General features: G+C 36.6%; 2 protein-coding genes across 3 annotated transcripts in view; both read left to right on the top strand.

Moving 5' to 3' along the window:
• The first annotated feature begins 221 nt into the window (after nt 1-221).
• On the top strand, nt 222-9,234 carry LOC140940126 (pyrophosphatase PpaX-like). 2 transcript variants are annotated; one of them, XM_073389019.1, is made up of 5 exons: nt 222-327; nt 2,185-2,311; nt 3,165-3,252; nt 5,764-5,897; nt 6,396-9,234. In XM_073389019.1, the coding sequence occupies exons 2-5, from the start codon at nt 2,215-2,217 to the stop codon at nt 7,241-7,243; spliced, it is 1,167 nt and encodes a 388-aa protein (XP_073245120.1). In that variant the 5' UTR covers nt 222-327; nt 2,185-2,214; the 3' UTR covers nt 7,244-9,234. The 2 variants fall into 2 exon arrangements, with proteins under 2 accessions (XP_073245120.1, XP_073245119.1); XM_073389018.1 differs by lacking the exon at nt 222-327 and adding an exon at nt 1,182-1,424.
• Nucleotides 9,235-11,389: 2,155 nt separating this feature from the next.
• Nucleotides 11,390-23,106, top strand: part of LOC140940524 (DNA damage-regulated autophagy modulator protein 2-like) — a 19,801-nt gene continuing 8,084 nt past the window's right edge. The window contains exons 1-6 of the mRNA XM_073389510.1: nt 11,390-11,481; nt 13,183-13,298; nt 13,624-13,677; nt 16,896-16,963; nt 18,324-18,466; nt 20,252-20,432. Of these exons, the coding sequence (XP_073245611.1) occupies nt 13,222-13,298; nt 13,624-13,677; nt 16,896-16,963; nt 18,324-18,466; nt 20,252-20,432 (523 nt within the window). The 5' untranslated portion in view covers nt 11,390-11,481; nt 13,183-13,221. The remainder of the gene's footprint in view (nt 11,482-13,182; nt 13,299-13,623; nt 13,678-16,895; nt 16,964-18,323; nt 18,467-20,251; nt 20,433-23,106) is intronic.

Genomic DNA, 23,106 nt, shown 5'->3' with positions numbered 1-23,106 from the left:
CGTGACGATATCCTTGTTTTTTTTTTTTTTTTTCTAGTTTTTTTGGTGTTGTACGTCATTTCCGCCTCTCGATCTCTTTTAAACAATCTTTATTGCGACATTCCCCATTTATATAATATTGTGATTCCTACATAGGCTCATTAGCATCTGGAAACCTGAAGAAGGCTGGTATCGCCAGCCGAATTATTGGTATGAAAAAACAACACACGTTGTTCTGAATCAGCTTTGCAGTAGTCTTTGGACTTCTCGCTTTTAGTCCATGGGATAAAATATACGTGAGGAAAACCGCTGAACAGGGCCACTGTTGACACTTAATTGAGCCTCAAGGTAGATTTCATCTCAATTTTTAAAGAAAAAAACTTGTGTGAACTCATAAAAGTAATTTAGTAACCATAGCAAAATCCTAAATTTAATCATTTTTTCAATGTTTTTCCTTATATAATACATCGTAATTTTCTAAACTATGATCGGGCCATAAGTTTCTTAAAATATCAAAAAAAATATCCGGATTTGTAGCTAGGCCTACTTCCTAGCTACACGATGGAAGACTGATGTCGTATGTGTTCCTGTTAACATTTTTCGTCGCTGCCGCTCATTAGTCATTTTCACCTTGCTGGCCGCTAGCATCTCTCATCTTCTCACCGCCGCTATAAAATTTTCACGTTTTGGTCTCTTTGTTTTTTATCTCTCGCTCCAGCTCTTTCTCTGTTATCTACGTTAAGAAAGACATTAAAATTCAGTCGAAAGAAAGAATCATCTTTATTGTTGTTGTATTTTTTCTCTGTAAAAGTCAGGGTAGCCATGCGATTTAACGGGCGGATGAAACGCGCGGGTCGGCTTGAAATGCAAAATTTCACCGCGGCTTGCATGAAGGGCCCATGAAGGATCATGAAGGTCATGAAGGGGTGGATCAGACGTACAACGTTTACCTCATTCGTATTTTCTCTAATGATAATAATAATAAAGTAAACAAGGAAAAGAAATTGAAAAGTGTGCTTATTGCTAGCCATTTTTAGCCGCAACTAGCAGCCAACCAAATTAAATTGCGGGAATAAATGATAAAAGAAGGAATTGGAAAATAAAAAGAGAACCGCTTAAAATCTAAACTTTTCCATTTTTTTTTAATTTCAAAAGAGAAGCGACGACCGGAAATACGTCTGTGTTCGCTGGGATGGGGTGATATTGTTGATGGTGTGACGATGAGCACGTGAAAACGAAACAGGAAAAACCGGTTCTGCCTGTTAGTGATGACGCTATCAACACGTGACGAAATTTTGCTTTATAATCGAAAGCCGGCTCATTACGGCATCACTTTCATGGCGGAAAGTGGTGTGAATGTTTCGTTTATAGGACTTTACGAAAACAGAACTTTTGCCGGTTTTACGCACTTTTTTCGTTATATCACGCAATATTGAACAGCCGAGGTAAGTTCGAACATTCTTTTGCTTGTCCCCGTCAAGTTTTCCTTGTCAACCCGCAGAAATTCGGTTAACGTAGAGTTGACCTTTGTATCTTCGAATGCTGCCGCCGAGGCTTTCAGTAAACAGTTTTTTTCATAAATTTAGAAAAGTACATACTTCGTTTTATTGGGAAATGATTATTTTTTACAGTTCTTTCTGTGGTTTTTGGTTCTACAATGAGAGATCTCGCGTCCAGGTGTACTAAGCTCAAGCTTGAGATTCTCAGAACTTCATCCAGTTTTATTTTATTTTCGCGCGGTTTCAGAGCGGAAAATATGTACCTTATTTCTACCTCGAATATTTTGTTGATATGAAAGGCGCAAGTTTTTTTTACCTGACAGAAGTAATTCCGCTTTCTGCTTTTAGTACAATCAAAATCTGAAAAGTTATTACGCCGCGAAACTCGCAACCGAAATTTTTATGCTAACAATTCTTGGTACCACCTTGTTCGTGTCGGTCGAAAAATAAACGTTTTCTGAGTCGCTGGGCCGCTTGGAATGATTTGCTATAGGAACGCGTCTTGGACCACTGTGGAAACTTTGGAATTTCTGAGCTTGTTCGATCAGCGAATATTTTATTGCACAACATCTCAATTTGTTTATTTCAAGCGTTTTGTTTATATCCGGTAACTTAATTACCGTATGCATGATTAAGGCCAGTTTGTAGACCGCATTGAATAAATAATTGTTGACCAGGGTTCTTTCATACATCTTCCTTGCCGCAGTTTGATTTTGTTGCATTGGATTAAAAGAATATGGCTCTTCGTGGATGTACAAGAAAAGTCTCAAGTTTTCTCCAAGTTCAAAGCAGGTGTCTGAGGAAATCGATAAAAACACAGCCTTCTTTTTCAGGTAATGCTTATAACTTGCATCATTTATCATTTTATAGGCAAAATTGGATTCACATTTTGGTGTTTGCTGTTTAGGTATTAAGAGGATTATTATTCTTCTGGTTCTTTGTGTATGCAGAGAACAAAAAAGTCCAAACTGATGACATAACATCTTGTCTTTAAATGAAGTTTCTTGTATTGTTCTTCTACCTTTAATCAAATGGACAACTCCCAACTGGCTAGTGAAAATGAAAAACTGTCAGAATGTTGACTTTCAATTTACTTTTGTTGGATTTGGCATCATCAGTTAAAAGTTTGATTCTTGCTTGGTTTTTGAAATCGCTTTACTTTAGTACTTAAAACTTGTACTTTAGCACTAGCTTTTATCTGATTGGAAAACTTGTGTAGTTTTACAAGCTACCTGTAGATTGGATTAAGGTCAGTCTTGTGTCAGTATCAATGGCCAGTGCAAGTTGTCATCATGTTTGAAGTGTGCAACATGACATGAACTTAATTTAGCCTTTGGGTAAAAGCTGGAAAATTCTTAAAAATTGCCAGAAAGTAAAAATAATATATGCACTGGGAATAGCTCCATTAGTCAAGTGGGCAGGGTTTTGGTTAAAAAAAAATTATAGTTAGACTTCCGCCTAAACTCACAAGCCAGCAGTTCTAAAACCAAGATGTCAAAGAAAAAATTCATACCTTATACAAGAACCAGCTAGCCAGGTCCACTATGCAAATATTATGAAAAATAAAATAATAATGCCAGGGGCATTTATTTTAGAAAATAGCACTGTTTGTGAGTAGTCTGTAAAGCCAAATTCAATGTAGCACATGTCTGTCTAAAGCTAACCTGTTTACCTTTTGATTTGTAGGCTTGTCAGCTCAATGTGTGTGGCATCAAAGCCTTGGGTTTGGTTCAAACAATGATGGAAGACTTGTACTTGTAACAAAGAATTCAGAGTAGGTTGATGAATTTTTTGGCTAACAATATTTTTGATCATGTGTGCATTGTACATTGTTCTGAAAGTTTCAGTTTTCTTTGTTTACTGCTAGTCTCAGGACGAAGTGAAACCAATATTATTGGTCCGGTTAAAGAGCTATAATAAGTTTAAGATTAAACTAATATGTAAAATAACCTTTTTAATGTCATAGGAAATATTTGTCAATGGGATTTTTCAGTTTTGTTTTGGCTATATTAGAGAGATTAAGATTCACGTTTATGCCAAATGGCCAACCTGAATTTGTACCACGTGACCAAGTTTTTTCCCTAATTGTCTTTAACTGTTTATTACTTCAACTAAAAAATAAGTAGTTTCACACCAGTTTTATACATAAGAATTTTCTGGACAGTTTTTATCTGCTTATTTTCTATTCTGAGAAATTTTCAACTTGAATCTGATGTTTACCGTTTGGCATAAACGTGAATCTTAATGTCTCCATTATCCAAATGGGAGCAACCTGTTGCTTCCCCACCGAGGATGCATTTTCTACCACATGATGTCGCACAGTTTGCAGGTGAAGCATGGAAGAGCTAACAACTCTGTGTGTGGGATATTTTTAAAGCAAACAACTATTCCGTACCAAAAAGCCCTTAATAGAGAAAAGCATCAGTTCCAAATATCCCAATGTAGATAAGGCACCAGTAGAAGTGGAATTGAAGAATAAAAATATTGGGGGCAAAAAAAGGGGAAAGCAAACTTTGGCCTTCTCGTAAACAGTTGCAAATTTCTTCGACTTACATTTGATTATTATAAATGCATTGCATCACACGGTTAGCAGATCAAGCCCTGGTAAAAAACTATTAATTTTTAAGTAGTAAAAGTAAAAACAGTTAATGCAATTTTTGTTTCAGTTGCACTTTAAGTGCAATAAAGGCTTACACTATGATGAGTTTTGGCCAAGTTTTATTAAGTTTAATGTTGAAAGGAAACGAAGTGCTTCAGCAAATTTGGAGCTTTATAACAGCTCTTTAGAACACATTTGTAGTAACAGAAATTCAGCTTAAAGATGACTTGTTGGTGGCAGTGCTCAAGTTTTCTCAAAATAAATTCTTTCTTTCTTTTTGGTGCAATTCACCTACTTCACAACAGTGTAACTAAATAGGCAAGATCAATTCTTATTTTTGACTCCTAACATCTAAATTTTCTATCTTACATCTATCTGTTTTCTTTCAATTGGTTCGATCTGAATATATTTCAATGTTACTAATTTGTTTTTCTACAATGTTTTCAAGTAATAACTGCTTCAGGTTGCAATTTCTCACAGAATTTTTTCACTTTAAAACTTTTTTAGGTAAACCATGGTATGTTACAACCTTCCTGAACAAGATTCCCAGAGGAGTTAAAATAAAAATAATCCAGACAACGTTGTAGAACACTTTGTCTTGCAGATTGTAAAGCCATGAGCAGGGTTTTTAGTAAGAGCATAAAGTTCTGGACTTTACAAATTTAATAATCCCAAAATCATTATAACTTCATTAAAACATACTACTCAAATTACCAGTGACATTCTGCTTGAAAATGTGCAAATCAAATCTGGACTGTGCTTGTTTTGAGGAAAATGTAGAACAGGGTTAAGGAGGGTTTACACCAAGAACAATGCACTTATAAACAACCAGCACTTAGGAAAAGCCCTGCACCGTTTTTAATATTACCTGATCATTGCTGTCAGGAAAGTTTGTAGATTGTGATAACACTGTAATGTTAAATTTGTATAATGTTTGAGCATTTTTCAGCTCAAGTTTTTTTCTGAAGAGCTTTGTAAATGAACAGTCGTTTGTATTTGTGCCGTAACATGCCTAATATTACTTGAAAAGTGCACTTGCTGTTTGTTGCTATTCAAAATGCATGTAAGATGGGGTGAGCTTACATTTATTTTCCAAATATGGCACCATGCATCAAATGGTCATTTAGTTTTCTTTAAAAGTTGCTTTTTAGTCATAGGGGACTTCATGTGTACTTTTTAAAAGGCAAATTTTGGAAGGAGAATCTCTACCTGTAGCAGTTTATCAGAAGTCACTTGAAGCATTGTTCTATCAACTTATATTTTGACTTTGCTGTTATCCAAAACATGTTGATGTAAATTTGATTAGTACTAAATTGGAAGGGGGTCAAGGCACTGTTATGAGGGTGTAAGGTAAGTATGTTGTGCTGTAATTAACAACCTCTTTGGATATACCAGTATTTGCAAGAATCATTAATTTGGATTGGTCATTTCGACTGAGTCACGAATAATAATTTTGTTAAGTTTCTAATGATCGCTGTCTATATATTTTTGTTGTGATTAGATGAGCTATTGTTGTTCTGCAGAATAATAACAGTGTATTTCACCGGTATATTTTGTGATGGAGGTTGTTATACTATAAAGGTCACTTGTACTACCATTAATACTGTAGTTATATGCTTTAAGGCCTGCAAGCACTGCTTGTTGAAGGCCTTCTGTTATGTGGTGCTGACCTGTAATTATCAACAGGCAATGCACTGATGGTTATGATTACAACAAGCTCTTTGGTCCTCCACCCGAAGCAGAACAATTAGTCAGATCATCGTCATTGAAACAACCATACATTGACAGGGACCTTTGGAGAGAAGGTCGTACATTACAAGGTATTAAAGGGTTTTAATCTTGTTTGGTGGGGAGGAGGAGTAAAACAACTAATTAGCCAAAATTTTAATAATAAAATAACTCTACAATAATAACTCAATTATTTTTACTAATATTGACTATAATATTAAATATATTCATCTTTTAATATTCTCAAAAACTCATTTTATCTTTGTGCACTCCTTCAGTTTTGTACATCTGTTTCAGTCATATTGTTTTGGTAAAAGCTGCTAATTATTACTTTATTGATATTAATATTTTTATAGTAAACTTTCCCTTTGCATGTTTAGGAAGGTAAGCAAATTGTTACCTCCTCCCTGCATAGGGTAAAAAATAAATTTTGGTTGGCTGTGCATTACAACAGCACAGCAAGCCTCATGAGAGTGTTGGGTGGTGTCAAAGGATAGTGTGTGTGCAAGAAGTCCCGTCTTGTCATCAGTGGCTTTTTGACATGTCCCTTCCCCCCTGTTTGTTTTGCTAATATTGCTTGCCTCCTGCAGGTAATGCCCCTTGGGCAAGACCACTGCTTCCTCGTCGTGGTGGTTATTCCGCATGTTTTTCATCCCTTGCTGGCGATGGGCAGAGCTCTGGGTCATCTGCATCTGCTGACTCCCTTGATCCATCTCTTATCATATTTGACAAGGATGGGACCTTAATTGATGTTGATTCTGTCTGGATACCATGGATGGAGAGCTATGTACGTGAACTTGAAGCAGCAACTGGGCTGGATCTGGCAGACAAACTGTACCAAAAAGTGGGGTTCTGTCCAAAGACTCGCGCTTACACGGATGGAGGTCTGCTGGCCCATGCTACTATAGCTGAAATCATGAAAGTATTTGTCTCTGTTCTAGTCGACTGTGGTGTGAACAGAGACAGAGCAGAGAAGCTGGTCAACAACTGTTGTAAGGAGTTTGATAGTGGAAGTCATGACACGCTACAACCCTTGGGTGATTTGCCACTCATTTTTGAAACACTAAGGGCAAAGGGGGTGAAGACTGCTATATGCACCGCAGATAGCCGGGAGGGCACTATGTCAGCTCTTGACAGGTTAGGACTGATGGAAATGGTTGATAAGATTGTATGTGGAGATGACAAAGATACAAAGCCCAAACCCCACCCTGAAACTGCTCTTGAAATTTGCAAAGAGTTGAATGTCTGCCCAACACAGACTGTTATAATTGGGGACACATATGCTGACACCACAATGGGTCGCTCAGCAGGGCTGGGCCTTACTGTTGGTGTGCTCAGTGGGGCAGGTAGTAAGACATTCCTTGAAAAGGAGGCCGATGTTGTCCTAAACAATGTGGATGAGCTCCTTGATACATTATTTCCAGAGGAGTCTTCTTAAGTCGATTCTCCTTTCTTTTTGAGGGAATTTGGGTAAGTGATCCTTTAAATTCATTTTCAGCTTGGTGTTAATTTTTTCCTGTTGATGTAGATAATAATAATTATTTAACTCCATAGTTATTGTATAGGATACATGTGGATGTAATAATTTACGTGTTATATAATTATTATAACCTTTGTCATTTGACTTCTAGGGTGGGTGGCCATGTTTTCAATATGAAATGAATGTTAGCTAGTTGGAAGTTAGCCTCCATCACAGACGTAATCTATCCCTGTTAGTAATGTCTGTGAAGTAGCACCAAAATCCTTTTTCTGGGACCCAAATGGACTTAATGAATTACTTAAAATGCGTTTTGAATTTCCCTTTAACCTGATCGTAAAACCAACAATAATTTGTTAAAAAGCCGATCATGCTACATACTCAGATCATGGTACACAGGTGGGAACCCAGAGCAAGGATTTGTTGCTGGTTCCCAGACGGACTTTACCAGAGGTTTAGTTTTGTCTGTGGCATAGGCTAGTTACAATTGAAATTCAAAATCTTTCCTTAGTTACATTGTCGATTGATAGTAAAAACTCATATTTATTTAACACAAGGCCTTTCATGTTACATGATATAGAAATAAAAATATTTATTGTCATTTTACTATAGTTTAATATTTGCCAATTTCATAGTACTCAGCTGCAGTATTCATTGGATGAATTTGCAACATAACATGTTGCATATACACCTGTATCCATAACATTCTTTGCCATATGGAATTTCTTATTGTTTTCATGCTTAAAGCAGAAACTGCTGTAATGCAAATGAATAGGCTTTCATTCTACAGCTGTAAGTGTTTACATAACTGGACAGTGCATGAGGATTATATTGTAATCTAGTCTGTATGGTTTTATACATGTTCATGTGTTATCAGTCCTTGGAATATTGAACCATTAAGCTATTTTTATTTCAACTTTTTACAATCAGTAACTTATTCGTATTATATAACAAATTATTATTATTATTTATTATACTGTGCCGCTGGGTTTTTGTTTTCCCTTTTCGAGGAAATTTTCGGTTAACTGAAAGATTTTTGTGATGTTCAAATGAACTGTGTAGATAAAAATTGATTTTGAAATAAATTTACAAAAGCACCCATGTGAAAATATCTAACCTTAAGAGCAGTTTTCAACTAAGTTTCAAGGCTTATTTTGCCTAATTATGTTTCAAATAAAAATTATTACATTATTAGCCCCTGCAGTTACACAATTTAAACCAACCTTCTTGCATAAGTTTTTCCATGCCTGGCATTAGACTGCAAGAGCAGCAATGGTGTGAGGGCATACTTGCAAAGTAGGAAAAAACGAGCAACACAGTCGCAAGATAAGTATTCTCCTTTGCAGCCTTTATTAGGGTCGTCAAGTGAGTGAACGTGCACTGAAAGAGTCTTGGTTGGCCAGGGCTTCTTTTGCGTCCTACAATTTTCATTTTTTTGGTTTAACTGGTTTTCCGTTTTGCCAGCATAATAATAATAATAATTTATTTAAATTGGCTGCTACTTTTCAACCTCAGTCATAACTGATCAATGGCTTGTAATGTCTTGTTATGCTGTTAATTTAGAGATATTTTCCATGGGTTGCTCCCACTACACTGATGTGAATCTTGGGTGTAATATGATAATAGTGAATTTTAGGGGAGTTGTCAGCTCCTTGAGTATCTGTCATCCGTTTTATGGTTGTCAGGTGCAATTAATAGTGTGTACATATATGATATTCTTTTTTTAGAAAACAAAAGGACTAGAAAGAAAGCAAACTAAAGGATCACTATTTATTGCCCCATGGCTACTTCACTGTATTGGCGGCAATTGAAAATTAAGACTCTTAGAACTGGTAAATAGTTAGACTTGAAGTAAATTAGATAAGGCAGGTTGTATGCTGAAGGCTATTACCTTAAATTTTTAAACATTTGTACCTCTGAATCACTTTCTTATTAAAACGTATCTCTCTTAATGACATTTTGTAAATGTTGTCCCCACATTACCAAAGATACAAAGGCACAAGGTTCTCTGCTGCCTGGCTTAAGCTTTTTAGCGAGCGATGGGAGGAACAGAAGGCACGAGGAAGGTTAGGTCTGATCTTTTCTCCTTTCCCTTCTTGAAGGGCCGTTCACAGGCTAGAATCTTGGACATGAGACTAGAGATTTAGTCCCCGTCTCCCTACCCAAATCAAAGATGGGAAAATGGCGCGTTTTGGCCTTCGCTCTGGCGTTGGCCTGTCCTGAGACGCTTTTCTTTTTTTCCTTCCGACAATCCGCACGAGGGAAAAAAAAGAAAATTCTCCGATTTTGTCTTTTTAGCAACCCTCCCCTTTGCGCTTGCGGTGAATAAATGCCTCGCGGTTCTTATTTTCATACGCCCGCTCGACGATACCTTGGGTAACAGGCCCCGGTTGTTCAAACGTGCTATCCACTGGATAGGATAAGTATTAGGGAAGCCACTTGCGCCAACCACTGGATATAGAGACGGGGGGATATAGATTTATCCGGTGGACAGCGCTATCTTGGTCATCTTGCCTTGTCCCTGTAAAGACTTGACTTGACCTTCACCGGAAACCTCGCATTAAAAGTTTCTAGCTCCCAGATAGCTCGGCGATCTCTAAGGTCTGTTGACAGGCTTCGCCCTTGCTTGATTTCGGATGTGGGTGGGGGGTGGCGGAGGGAAATAGGGGATTACTGTTCATTTTAATAATTCTGTTGAAGCAATCTTGGACAACAGTACCCTGGCTTCCAGAGGATATTTTTTGCTAATCGATACTGATGGTTCGCGGCGAAGCCGCGTCAACGAGGCGTGGCTTATCAAACCCCCTAGGTAGTTTCAGAACGGACGTCTCGAGCCAGGGTACGACAACAGAGACGAAAACACAAGACAGCAAAACAAGTGTGTTTTTTTTATTTTACTGCAGAACTGTGCGCTGTGATAAGTGGGCACTACCACGAATCCTCAGATTGTTTTGAGTTCCCAAAGACGTTACTAATTACTAAGGACATACATTCAGTGATACCCCGGGAGTGAGTGATACTTGCTAAATTTTCCTACAATACGAAATTATACACTGAAGCTTACGTACCAACTGCGGTGTGGCCAGTACTCTTACGCATGCGCATAACCATATCACCCCAGCAGTGGCAGCAGCCATGGGCAGCTGTTTCGCCCTTATTGGGGCTCATCAAATTTTCCCAGCTACCTTAACCCCCCCCTCACTTGAACAACCGAGTACTCCTCCTGGGTAGTGCTATCTTTTTCCATCATGGCCATTTTTGTTATAGCGGGCAGAATGCCAACAGGTTAGGTGGAGATGGTGGGTGTGGCTATTTGTTAGGATAAGGCCGTTTTTAGCTCTCGTTAGTTTTGTTGAGAGTGCTATCATAGAAATCACCAAAAAGCCCCCCCCCCCCCCCCCAAAAAAAAGTCGACAACAATTTTCCATCCAGATCACGTGGTCATGGGGACCCAGCCACGCTCTCGTTGTCAAGTGATTGAAAAAAAAACAAAGCAAAACAAAACTTAGAAAGAACCATAAAAATGAAGGGAAAGTGGAGCTCGCTCTGATACTTATTAGTAGCTGTTTATCTCCCGGGCCGGACTACATCTACCCCCATTGAAAGGCTTGACGACCATAAAGCGCCGAAAAAATAAATCTAACGAAAACTCGAAAGAGAAATTCGTAAAAAATGGTAAAATCACTTACCTGGAGTACGCCAAAATTGGCAAAATGGCAGGCTAAAAATCACTCGTTACCGGAAAGACGACCGCCTCTAACCCGCCATTTTCATAACAAGCGTAACGAAATTGCACCAAAGCATGCTGGGATATATGCAAAATCCTCCTTTCCCCCATTGTTTTGTTTTTGTACCCTCAGTCCCGACCCTCCCCCACTAACCCCCCACACTATGTGCTCAAAAACAGCTGGGTGTCGTTTTGTTTTCAAGCAGTAATACGTTCAAAGAGGTTAAATTAATTGAGGATGGAAAGTAACCACAAAAGCAGAGAGGAGAAAGAACGAAAAGACGAAGACAGAAAAATTCTTCACCGTAGAGAAAGAGATGCCGCGCTCACAGAGCAATCTTCCCACAATTCTCTGCAGTATTCATTAACAACTTGAGATTCGACCAAGCTGCTAAAACGGGATATACACGATACTAAAACGTAATGTAAAACCCTCGAAAATAGCTCGTTATACTTCTGCTTTGCTCATCAGGTAAGAACATTTTCTTCCTTCTACTGGTTTTTAATTGTATGAACCTATGACAAGTTTAGATCGCGTTGCCTGAATATTGATTCAACTTGCTTCTCCTTCTCTTTCGAAACTCAAAAAAGGAAATTTTGATCTTTCACTTTCGTTTTCCTTTAAACGTGTCAGGTGCGTAAGAGGGAGTGACTGGAAATCGAAAGTATTGCTTTTACAGTCTGAAGCTTTCGGTCTCCAGACACACACACACCTGTGCAAACTTTTGTCAAACTTGGCCGGTTCTACACATTGGGGTCAGATGGTCAGACCATGTGACCCTTATCTTCTTCTACATACTGCGAGAAATCGAACCATCTTCTTGTTGCGATAGACTGTTTCCCTTTGAAGACAGCCATTATGGGTTGTAATAAAGGACAAGGCTGTCACCAAGATTTTATATTTTTGGATATGCATTATTCACATGTCATCGGCTTGCCCTTGGGATAGACGCCCTGGCCAACCAGGGGAATATGCCGGGGAATACAGGGGGATAGATTGGATTCTCTGCCCCTGGGTAGGGGAAAATTCACGACATTGTTTTAAGCTCAAAGGAAAGAAGGTGGGGGAATTGAAAATTTTGTAAAATCGTGGACAGTAACGATGCGCGGGGATATCATGGGAATTTGTCGCAAAAAGGGAAAGGAGAAGCACTGTGTCTTTTAAGAACTAACTCAGTCAGAGAAAACTTTGAACAAAGCAAACAAGACCTTGAACAAGGCTTACCCTTTACGCTGTAACTGTAAAGCCTGCAACCGGTCAAGGTTTTCAAAACACTAAATGACCGACAGTCTGGTATTTTCAATAAATTTGACTTAATACCGGGTATCTAAGAATCCCAGTCAATCAATTTGTAGATCTCAAGTGTAGCATTAATTATTTGACATACAGCATGTTTATAAAGATGTTCCAAGTTTCAGCCAACGAGGGAATTATGGGTTAATAAAGTAAACTTGTCGAGTTTTTATTTGAAAAACTTTTTCAAATTCGTGCTTGTCTGATTAGCACCTGAAAGCAAAACACCTTGATGTCACAACCATGTTCACATACTCTCATGCAAACATGCCTTTCAGCTAATCAGAGCATGCATACTATCTTAGTTATTTTATAAATAAATTATAAATTATAATATAAATTATAAGTTATATTGGAAGCCTTTTTAAATACAGGCATACACAGTATAGGCTAAGAGGCAAGGGCTTGAATTTGGAATTACCTAACTTTAATCTTAAATTTAAGAAGAATTCTTTCACTTATTCATTAACTACGTTATGGAACAGTTTGCCTTCTCAAGTGCGTCTTTCAAGTGATGCTAATGACTTCAGAAGTAAATGGCACAACTGCAGCTTCTTAGAACGTGTCTTATAGTGCACGATTGTAGCTTTTAACTGTTTTTAGAACGAGTATTATAGTTTTCCCAGTCACGTTTTTAGTATCTGACTTTTTAGTCGGTTTTAGCTTTTTATATTTTATGTTTTTATTACCAAGTTTTTTATATGTATATATTTATTGAGTTGTTTTTAAAATTGAATAATGTTATAAAGCTGTAATTATAATAGATTTATTTATACACGTTCATATTTTGAACGAGTTTTTAGCTCTTTGACGTAACGTGTTAAAATAAATGATTGATTGATTGATTGACTGATTGATATAATAATTATTATATTCCAGAAATTTGGCTTACTAATACCAGCAATAAGAGTGGCACTGATGGCATCTGGAATTGTCTATCTTGAATTGCTTCCTGTTGTCCTTGGTTTCTTTGCTTTGGTTGCTTTTGTCACCTCGTGAGTAGTCCTCTTATTTATTATAACGGTAACATTTGACAATAATGATAACTCCATTTATCATGGTATAAACACCAATGAAATACCAGGAAAGTTTTTGTGTGCACAAAATTAATTCGAGTTTAAATTCAAGTTTAAAACAGTGAACTCAAGTTATTTTATTGTCACAACAATAGAAAACTTTTTGCAGTGTTTTTATCACCTGATGTAAACACTGGAGTTAAGTTGAAAAAAGACTCGAAAGTTACGGAAGTTATGAAAACCCTAGTTGTGTTAAAGACTCAAGTCTTTACTCTAATATATCTTTTGTGTTGTCTTACAAAAGGTATGCAATAGCTGTTCATGAAAATGATGTTAACGCCCTGTGGCCTTATATAAGGTAGGTGATAAAAAATTCATTTTCCATAATATAGGAAACTATATTTTATAAAATAACTAAGATAGTACGCGCGCTCTGATTGGCCAAGAGCAGTGTTTGCATGAGAGTATGTAAACATGGTTGTGGCGTCAAGTTGTTTGGTTTTTCGCGCGCTAATCACGCAAGCACAAATTTGAAAAAGTTTTCGAGTTCAAAGCTCAAAAAGTTTACTTTATTTACCCATTCCTTCGTCGGCTGAAACTTGGAAAATCGTTACAAAGAAGGTGTGTACATTTTTCTTCGCTTAAGCTGACCGTTTTAAGCGAGAAAAATCCTTATTTTGCAAAGCATCTTTTTGCAAAACAAGAACTGATTACGCGTGCAAGACTTCGTGGACAAGATTTTGCGACTGGTAAGAATTTCTCTTTTAATCAGTGCCTTACAAAGAGTTTTGCGTTTTTTCTCGGGAAAGTTATTTTATAAAAGCAATAGAAAACTTTTTTCCTGTGTTTGCATAGCCTGATATAAACACTCGAGGCGTTGGGAGAATTCTCAACAGTTATGCAAACCCTCAACTTCGTCTCGGGTTTGCATAACTGTCTCAAATTCTCCCAACCCCTCTCGTGTTTATATCAGGTCATGCAAACACAGAAAACGTTTTCTATTGCTTAAATAATGCATGCTAGTGATAGAAAATAATATATATCTGATCTTAAAAAAATATGGTAGGAAGAAAATGCAATGGAGCATATCTTGATAAACGTAGTTGTTTTAACCCTTTAAATCCTATTAAAATATTACATGGCTGAATTTGCTAACGGGCAGGATGGAGCAAATCCCATGTTCTGATTGGCTACCCTTCCCCGCTTAGGATTTCCCTTCATTGGTCCTGCAAGAAAAATTTTTCTTTATGGCCATGTAATAAATCCGTTATTGACCAAGCTTGGCCAGTGATTCCATATGGCTGGAAATCGGCCTCGTTCTTTTTTGCTATTTTATTGACCTTGACTTCATCTCAGTCCTTAAAAAACACAAACAAGAACTTGGCAGCTAATATTCAGCAATCTTGAACTTGCACTTGGTCAATATTGCGTATATATAGCTGATTCAATAAAGATTGCTTTGGGCATTGGTAATTGGCAGGGGCACCTGACGACAATTTTTGGAAAATATCTGTTCGGAAGACGATTTGAGATCTAGAATTTTCGGAACATTTGCTGTAAAATTTCTTGCTTGCCTGCCTCTCCTAGGATTTTCGAACATCTAAAAAAATGGTATAATTGCCCATTTTTAATGGATTTTTACCCTTTAAAGGTGACCTAGAATTTTCGGGAACCTTTTTTCTGACTGAAATTTTCGAAAAGATAAGTTTTGATCCCTATAATTTTCGGATCACTAGACTTTCAGCTAGGAAATCCGAACAGATGAAAAATTTTTAGGGGATAAAAATATGCCTTTATCTACCATTTAAATACTAAAATACGTTTAACAATGCTATGTTTAAGTGGTTTTCAACTATATTCTCATTGGGTGCCCCTGAATTGGGCACTGCATGGGAATCTATTGTTTGGTGGTCACTCTTGAAAGCAAATTATTGCATTGTTCTGTATGCCCAAATATGCCCAATTGCCAAAGCAACTATATTGAATTGTTATATATCACCAATCATATTCTCGATGAGAAATTTCTTGGATATACATTTCTTTGATAACTGTTAACCCTAAAACAGGGCTGGCAATAAGGACCAGTAGCCAGCCAAAACCGGCGGCTAATTAATTAGCCATCCTTAGCCGGCTACTTTCATCTCCTTCTACCATATATAACTGCTAGCAAAAAATATACACCAACGAATAAAATTGTAAAGCTTACGTTTCCCAGTTTTGAATGACATTGAATGCTTAAAAACAGGTTTAGATCTGTGAAATGTTCGAACCCTGTGATGTCGTGGAATGCCTGGGACATTTCGGCGGCATTGTTCCCAGTTTTGCATGTATTCTGACAAAACAACATGCCATTCACGGTGGAAACTAGCTCTTGAAAACCCCTGGAAATGCCATTTCTGAGGCTCTAATTTTCAAAATATCCCTTAGTGCTAGTTCCAAAGCTGCCTAATATTCATTATCAGCCTGCTACTTTAAAACTTTTTGACAGCCCTGCTAAAAGTCATAACATTTTCACCTTTCCGAGGTCATTTTCAAGTGCAAGTGAAAAATATAATAAAAGATAGGCGTAAATATATGACAATCAACATATGTTGTGGTTCAATTTTATCCCTAGTTTAAATTTTATTTTCCCTTGTTTTAGGGTATGGTAATGTTTGATAATGAGTTAAAAACAAAGGAAAATAAAATTTAAACCAAGGATAAAATTAAACCAGTCGACAACATTATCAGTTTGTATTTTTTTATATTTTTAAATTTTTTACTCACAGTGGAAAATGACCTCGGAGAGGCCAAATCATGGTGACTTTTTGGAGTTAAACATTTATCACAAAATTATATTCTCCACATCAATATTGTAAGTTAGTAAGTAAATAAGTAAGAACTTTATTATAGTGTCGAGGTCGCTATATCATACAATGTACACTAGTTGGGAACACCTAACTACAATAAATTACTTGCCTAATAGTCAGTAAAATAATCTAATCGTCAATAAAATATAAAATCAGTTATTAGTTTTTACATAAATAAAAAATCAGTATTTACAAGTGCTGTCCAGCAGGCTTGCGAAATTAACCAGTTTAATACGCTTTTGAAAGTGTCAAATGAATTGTTATCCATGCACCATGCCTATGGTGTTGTTGAAGAGAATTATTTTCCTACGACCTCTGTATTTGAATGACTAGTAATGAAACTGGTCACTCTTTAAAGAGTTAATGTATTTGACTCTACATTCTTCAGCAATCATATTTTACTGTTGTAAATATGGTCAAATGTTTGGCAATAAAGAAAATTCATGCTTTGCAACCTGTTAAAATATTTTAAAATCATTTGTCCCTCACGAATAAGGCCAAGCAAGGAGCGAGGTTTATAAATTTGCCAAAATTTACCTCCCAGGTGGATAGTATGTGGATTGCTGAGCGAGCAGTGAATGCTGCTTCATTCACTATTATTATTTCCATTGGTTTTGTTTGGTGTCTGACTTGTTTTGCAACAAATACTGCTCATTCCATTCACCCCTTTGTCTATCAAAATAACAAGAATTATTGTCTTTATTTTGCATTTTTTATATAAAATTAGTGATGCAGGGGCACGTCCACCTCAGAGCTGTATCTTTGGACAGTTCCTAAATATATCAGCAGTGATTGGTATGTAATATTCATGTATAATTTGCATATTGAAGTTACCATCTGTTGCACAGCTCTTGAGGTTGCTAATCATTATGATTTTGTACTTCCATTTTCATAATGAATTATTATTGCTTTAATGGTAGGAGAGAAAGTAGAATATTGTCTTAATTTAAATCCTTTTCAAGATGTACATGCAATACATAATTTTTGAGTGACCCTGCCATGATTATGTGAAAAGGTAAAAACACAGATGAGCCAAGGGCCCAAACGGCCTGAGCTTATCCCAGTTTCTTAAGCATGAAGCATGCCTTGGAGTATTAGTGCTACTCCCCCCTAGATGGGATGCTAGTCCATCGCAGGGTCAATCCCCCAACAGCATGTCACTGGTACCCATTCATACACCTAGGCGAAGAGAGACAAAGTGGAGTAATGTTCCTTGTCTAAGGAAACAACACACTGGGCAAGACAGGCCATGATTATCTATTGTGTACAACAAGGCATGTACATTATATTTTACATTCATTTTGAGTGTTCTGATATTACTAATGCTAAAAAAAGCTAAAACTTGCATGAATTATTTTCTAGTACCAAAACTAGTCACAAAGTTACTTGCAAACATTTTGGTTTATCCCTCTACCACAAAATTATAACCCACAAAACTTTTGTGCCACATATAGTACATGTAGGTTATGATACTTAATTTATTCTGGATGAACATGTATAGTATGTACAATTCAGTGAATGATATTTTTAATGTGGCTTAATACATGTATCCTTTAGGCAAAGTTAAACTCAAGCAAATTGGCCAGCGGTCTTTTCCCACTTCAGTATGTGAATCTACGGGGCGGCTTGCGGGGAATTGCAGGGCTCCTTGTGTGCCCTTTTGCTATTGTTGCTTTGCATTGTAGCTTTGCTTGCTGATCGTAGTGGATCAATATTTGCCTTCTTGCAAATCATTGTGGATTCTTGCTGATGGTAGCGGATCAATTTGTTGCCTTCTTGTGAATCATTACGAATTCTTGCTCCCTCTCCTCCCTCCCTGCCTGGTGGTTTTGTAATTTGTTCAGTGTGATGGTGCCGGTTAGTAGCCACTCTTGGGGTGGTTCCTGCTTCCAGGGTTGCCATGGATACCTCCTCTCTGCTTATTGCATTTGGCCCCCCACTAACCTTTAAGGCACCTGCTCCCAAGCTCATCATTAGCAATGAGTTTAGTCCCCTGTATATTTACTATTAATCTATTAGTGCATTTATTATATTATTATTCTAACTAGAGCTCAGTTGCTGTCATGTTTTTTTTCTTTATAAATTTTAATTTTGGAAAATGTTAAATTAGTATTATTTTTTTAATTTATAAAATGTGTTGTTTGATATTTTGCAGCATTTGTTGCCATGTACATTCATTACAAGCATGTCACGGAATTCAACATCACTGCCTTGCCGCTGATACAAAAACTTAACTACTGGTCGTTATGGATTGGTGCTCTCTCCTGTTTAGGACTCTCAGTAGTTGCAAACTTTCAAGTAAGATTCATTTTTTGTTGCAGGTTATTAATTACATTTTCATTATCATTGTCATTATTACTATTATTATTATTATTATTATTATTATTATTATTATTATTATTATTATTATTATTATTATTATTATTATTATATCTTTCTTTGAAGAAAAAGTGCTTCTCCTTCCTACCCAATTGTTTGTTACATTTTATGTACTTTTTAAAAAACAAACAGGAGTGTATTATCAAGTTTAAAAACTCGACGCACCTTATAAGACACAACTGCAAGTTTTTTGAGTGGCTTCAAAATCTCTGATGTAGATCACAGTAGAACTCATTTTTGCATTAATATTTAGATTTGGGGTTCATTTGGTTCAAAAAATTGGACGTTAAGTTTAGTTGTGTCTTTATCAGATATAAAGACACTCATTAAACATTAAGATGGAATCCATTAGTAAATTGAATAATTTTAATTTTTAGTGGACAAATACCTTTTAACAGATTATTTTAAGCCATTTTATAGCATTCTTTTTACACTTTTCAAGAGCTATAAATGTAATAAGTTGTATGAAATAACTTCAAAGAAAACGTTCTTCCTAGAAAATAAATTTCAAATTTCAAAGGAATTGAGAAAACACAGTCAGGTAAAATCATCATACGTTACTTAAGATTTCCTTTTTAAGCTTTTTGAAGTTTGTTTTCTCAGGCTCCCTTAAGAACCTTTTCTTTGGAGTTATTTCACATGACTCTTTACATTTATAGCTGGTACAAGGTTCTCGTCCACTGAAAATAAAAATTACTCAATTTTCTAATAGATGCCGTCTTAATTTTTTTTTGTTTTTCTTTATGATTTATTAATGAGTTTTTTAATCTGATTTATTAACTTCAAGGAAATAAGAGATTTTCTGTTCCTAAGAAAGAGCAGATTATATTATTTTGTAACCGTATTCAAAGCTTGTAAACAATTTCATGCAAATTAATTTCACAAAATTTGGGAACCTGTATTTCATGGGTCTTCAACTTCACAACTTTGGCAGAGCCAAAAAACCAAAGACAAGCACATTTAAAGCATTATTTAAATTTCACCAGTTTTCAGTTCATCAACCCATTTGCCTTGTGAAATTTTATGGCAAAAACTTGTTTTAAAGCTACTCAAACCATATTCTGGTCACTGTCTGTCTATAAAGAGGTAAAACGTACCAGAAAGCTGTGTATGGGTTGTAACTTCCGATCTAAATGCAAAATATCAGCTTCCAAAGTTCAAGTTTGAACAAAATTTCGAGGTAGTTTTTGGGTTTTCAAGTTACATGTACAGCAATCTAATAACTTTGAACTTTTTCACTTTCCCTCCACCCCTTATGTCCAACAGATGGTGAGGAGTTAAATATTACCAGTAGATCACTCTCTTAAAAAATTGGTCATAAAGTTTGCTGAGGTTAAATGAGTTCTGCACATATTTGCCTTTTCTTTAGACTTCAAGGTGAAGCAGTCTCTCTTTTTCTTCACATTTAGGGGGAGTGTATTGCACACGCGAGTGTCAAGTTTCATCACTTGCGTGGTCATCATGTTTCACTTGACGGACTTAGAAAAAAGAGAGACTGCTGGAAGTCTATACGTTGCAAAACTTTTCCCATCAGGAATTACCTAAGGATATAAAATATGCAATTAGTGAAGGGTATTTTCTTACCCTGGTGATGACCTAATGTCAAATACGTTCCGATTTTTCTTTTTTGAAAAATATATAACTTTAAACTTGTAAAAGTAGTTCACTTATTTAAGGTTTATTTCACTGTTTATCTATGTTTAGGTGGTTAACTCTTTGCCTGTGCATATGATTGGAGCACTTATGATCTTTGGTTTGGGAATGGTGTACTGCTGGATTCAGGCCGTCATCTCTCAAAAAATGCGACGCCAAGCAATGAGTTCTGCACTCAGCTGTTACACAAGATTTGCCCTTTCTTTTCTTGTTACTGTATTTTTCATCATAAGTATCCTTTCATTCAATGCAATTTTATTGGGTTGAACAGGGAGTTGTCCTTGGTAATAAGATTAAAGTACAAGGGGGAAGATTAATTTGTGTAAACCAGCATTGAAAGGTCAAAAATCAGATCACAAACGGAAGCAAAAACTATTGGTAAATGCACAATGCCCAGAACTTAAACAGACAACTGAGCTTTAGAAAGAAGCACGTTTAGTTGTTGAGTTGCATTTGTAAAGTTTTAGTTAATTTTGATCACTTTTTTCTACGGGTTTAGATGATGTTTTATCTCAAATGCAATTTTTTGTCGATCAGTCTCCTTAAAAGTTTTTTTTTAATAATAATAATTATTATTTTAAACAACTTTTGAGGAGACTGATAAACAGAGTACTTTTTCTTAAGTAAAGTTGAAGTAAGTGAGTCAATAGAAGGAAAGTTAAAGAACTTGTGTTGTTTTTCTAAAGCTTTTTTTCTGGGAAATAGTAACCCAATGTGACAAAATTTGCCCAACTCCTTGAAGTTGTATTCATTATCCTTGGCAATTACTGCGCTTTTCAAAAACACGCGAATTCTGAAATTCGAAAGCCAACTAACGTTTGCTTTTTTCGCTGCCGTCAATCATCTTAGCGAACCTCTTAGCAAACAGAACTTTACTTTAACACGTTCAAAAGCTCATGGTTTGTAATTGGTGATTGGTGGATTTTGGTCCGTTTTGTGTGTTTTGTGATTGTAATAGACCTATTCGGCTAACTCAATGTTGTACCCAATTCAAATCTCCCGGGGATAAGATTCTTTGTGTATTGTATTTGCATTATAATGTGGCATTCACATTTAAATGATGTGGAAATTCCTGAAACAAAACGTTTTATTCCCAAAGGGTTTGAATTGGGTACAACATTGAGTTAGCCGAATAGGTCTATTATGATTGACGGCAGCGAAAAACGCAATTGTGAAGGCGGCTTTTGAACCTTAGAGTTCGCATGTTTGTGAAACGCGCAGTAAGGCAACACTTGGCCATATTCACACTATACTGGATAGCTTTTTGTGCTGATGTGAAAAGTGTCCCAGTATGGTATGAACAAAAGTAGGTTGAGTTTGATCGTCCCGGTGAACGTAGTGCTGATTAGGACTGTTGTTGTTGACAGTGACTGACGTTTCGACAACCTGTGCGGTAGTCATCTTCAGAGTCAAAGTGAGTTGTATCACGTCAGTTGATGGTATTATACTCTGGTTCTTGATCTGATTGGTCAATTAAGTCGCGATGTTATTGGTCGCCTGTCAGTTAAGCCGTGATGTTATTGGCTATGAAGACTCGTAATCAGTAATTGGTGCGTTTTGATCCGTCTATTGTCACAGTTAAACAGTCGTCTATTGTTAGTTCATTTGTCAGTTCTCCAGTCGTTCTCTCGTAGTTAGTTTTGCTTGATCTCGTCAGTAAGTCGTTTGTACGGCGCTGGTAACTGTTGGCTACGATTCTGTGGCGTTTGTTCTAAGTTAGTAAACCAGCTTTCTAAAGTAAGACCTATCCGGTATGGGACACTCCACTTTAGAGATGAGTGGGGTGCAACTTTGCTCCGTTACAGAAATCGTGCTGAAATCAGTCTTGTTGTGTGAGAACAGAAGCCCTGTTTGCTATGGTTTACGTGCCTTATTACATCCACTTTGAAATCACTGGCTATCCGTGCAATCTGATTGGCTCTCAGCAGTGTAATTTATTCCTAAATCGCACCATTTTTTGCTCTAAATCGCATCTGTTCCAAATCGCGTCATTTTTGTTCTATATCGCATCATTTCTGTTTTGAAATACAAAATGAGATGTAAAAGCCTTTTTGTTTCGGCTTTAATAAACCGGCTACTCGATCAATAAAATATTAGTACTGACTAAATTCTGCGATTTCAAAATGGATGTAATAAAGTGGTAATTGAACTTCGTGTCGTGCAATTTTAGTCTGAAATCATACTTGTGATATCAAATCACGCGTATGATTTCAGACATAGCTACCCTGCAGTATAGTGTGAACACTGCCATAAAGAAGGAGCATGATTATGTTAATTTTGTGATGTTTTCGATTTTGTAAATACCGTAAAATTCCGAAAATAAGCCCCGGAACTTATATTTTTTAAAGGCCTTTTTTGAGGCGCTTATTGAGGAACTTATAGTGCCGAGGGAAATTTGTGTTTCAAAGTCGGCTAGTCTTATACTCGGAGGGAAATTTACGTCTCAAAATCGATTGGGCTACATTATAGTTCAGATAGCTGGAAGGAAATTTGTCAGTAATTTGCAGAAAGTTTTAACTGAAACTCGCCTTGAGGACGTACACATTTCTAAAACTCAGCCATTCAAGTGCTTTGCCTGTATGGACCTAGCCACGAGTGAAGAGTGAACTAGGCAAACAGCAATAAACTGTGAAACTTTTTGGCACACAATCATTTGGCACACGTAATAGCTCTCTGGCTTGCAATTACAAATATTTTTGTGTTACTGTGCCGTTTTTGCTTTGTTTTACTTTGTATTTGAGGGCAATTTCCAAGTACAAGCCCCCGGGGGGCTTATATTTGGAGGGGCGATTTAACGGAGGGTTTTTTGCGTTACAAGTTTGGGGGCCTTATATTTGGAAGGGCTTTTTTTCGCAATTTTACAGTATGTTGGGTGTTATGTGTTGTAAACCTTGACTGTGAATTCA

Source organism: Porites lutea, chromosome 6, assembly GCF_958299795.1.
Source record: "Porites lutea chromosome 6, jaPorLute2.1, whole genome shotgun sequence".
NCBI lineage: Eukaryota > Metazoa > Cnidaria > Anthozoa > Scleractinia > Poritidae > Porites > Porites lutea.
Note: the sequence above shows the minus strand (reverse complement) of the source record. Positions and strands in the feature narration are given on the sequence as shown.

What these genes read in the sequence shown, in the direction of transcription:
- LOC140940126 (XM_073389019.1), top strand. Translation starts at nt 2,215, where the DNA reads ATGGCTCTTCGTGGATGTACAAGAAAAGTCTCAAGTTTTCTCCAAGTT. An exon ending in CTTGTAACAAAGAATTCAGA is followed by an intron (nt 3,253 to 5,763) that starts GTAGGTTGATGA and finishes AATTATCAACAG; the next exon opens with GCAATGCACTGATGGTTATG. An exon ending in AGAAGGTCGTACATTACAAG is followed by an intron (nt 5,898 to 6,395) that starts GTATTAAAGGGT and finishes TGCCTCCTGCAG; the next exon opens with GTAATGCCCCTTGGGCAAGA.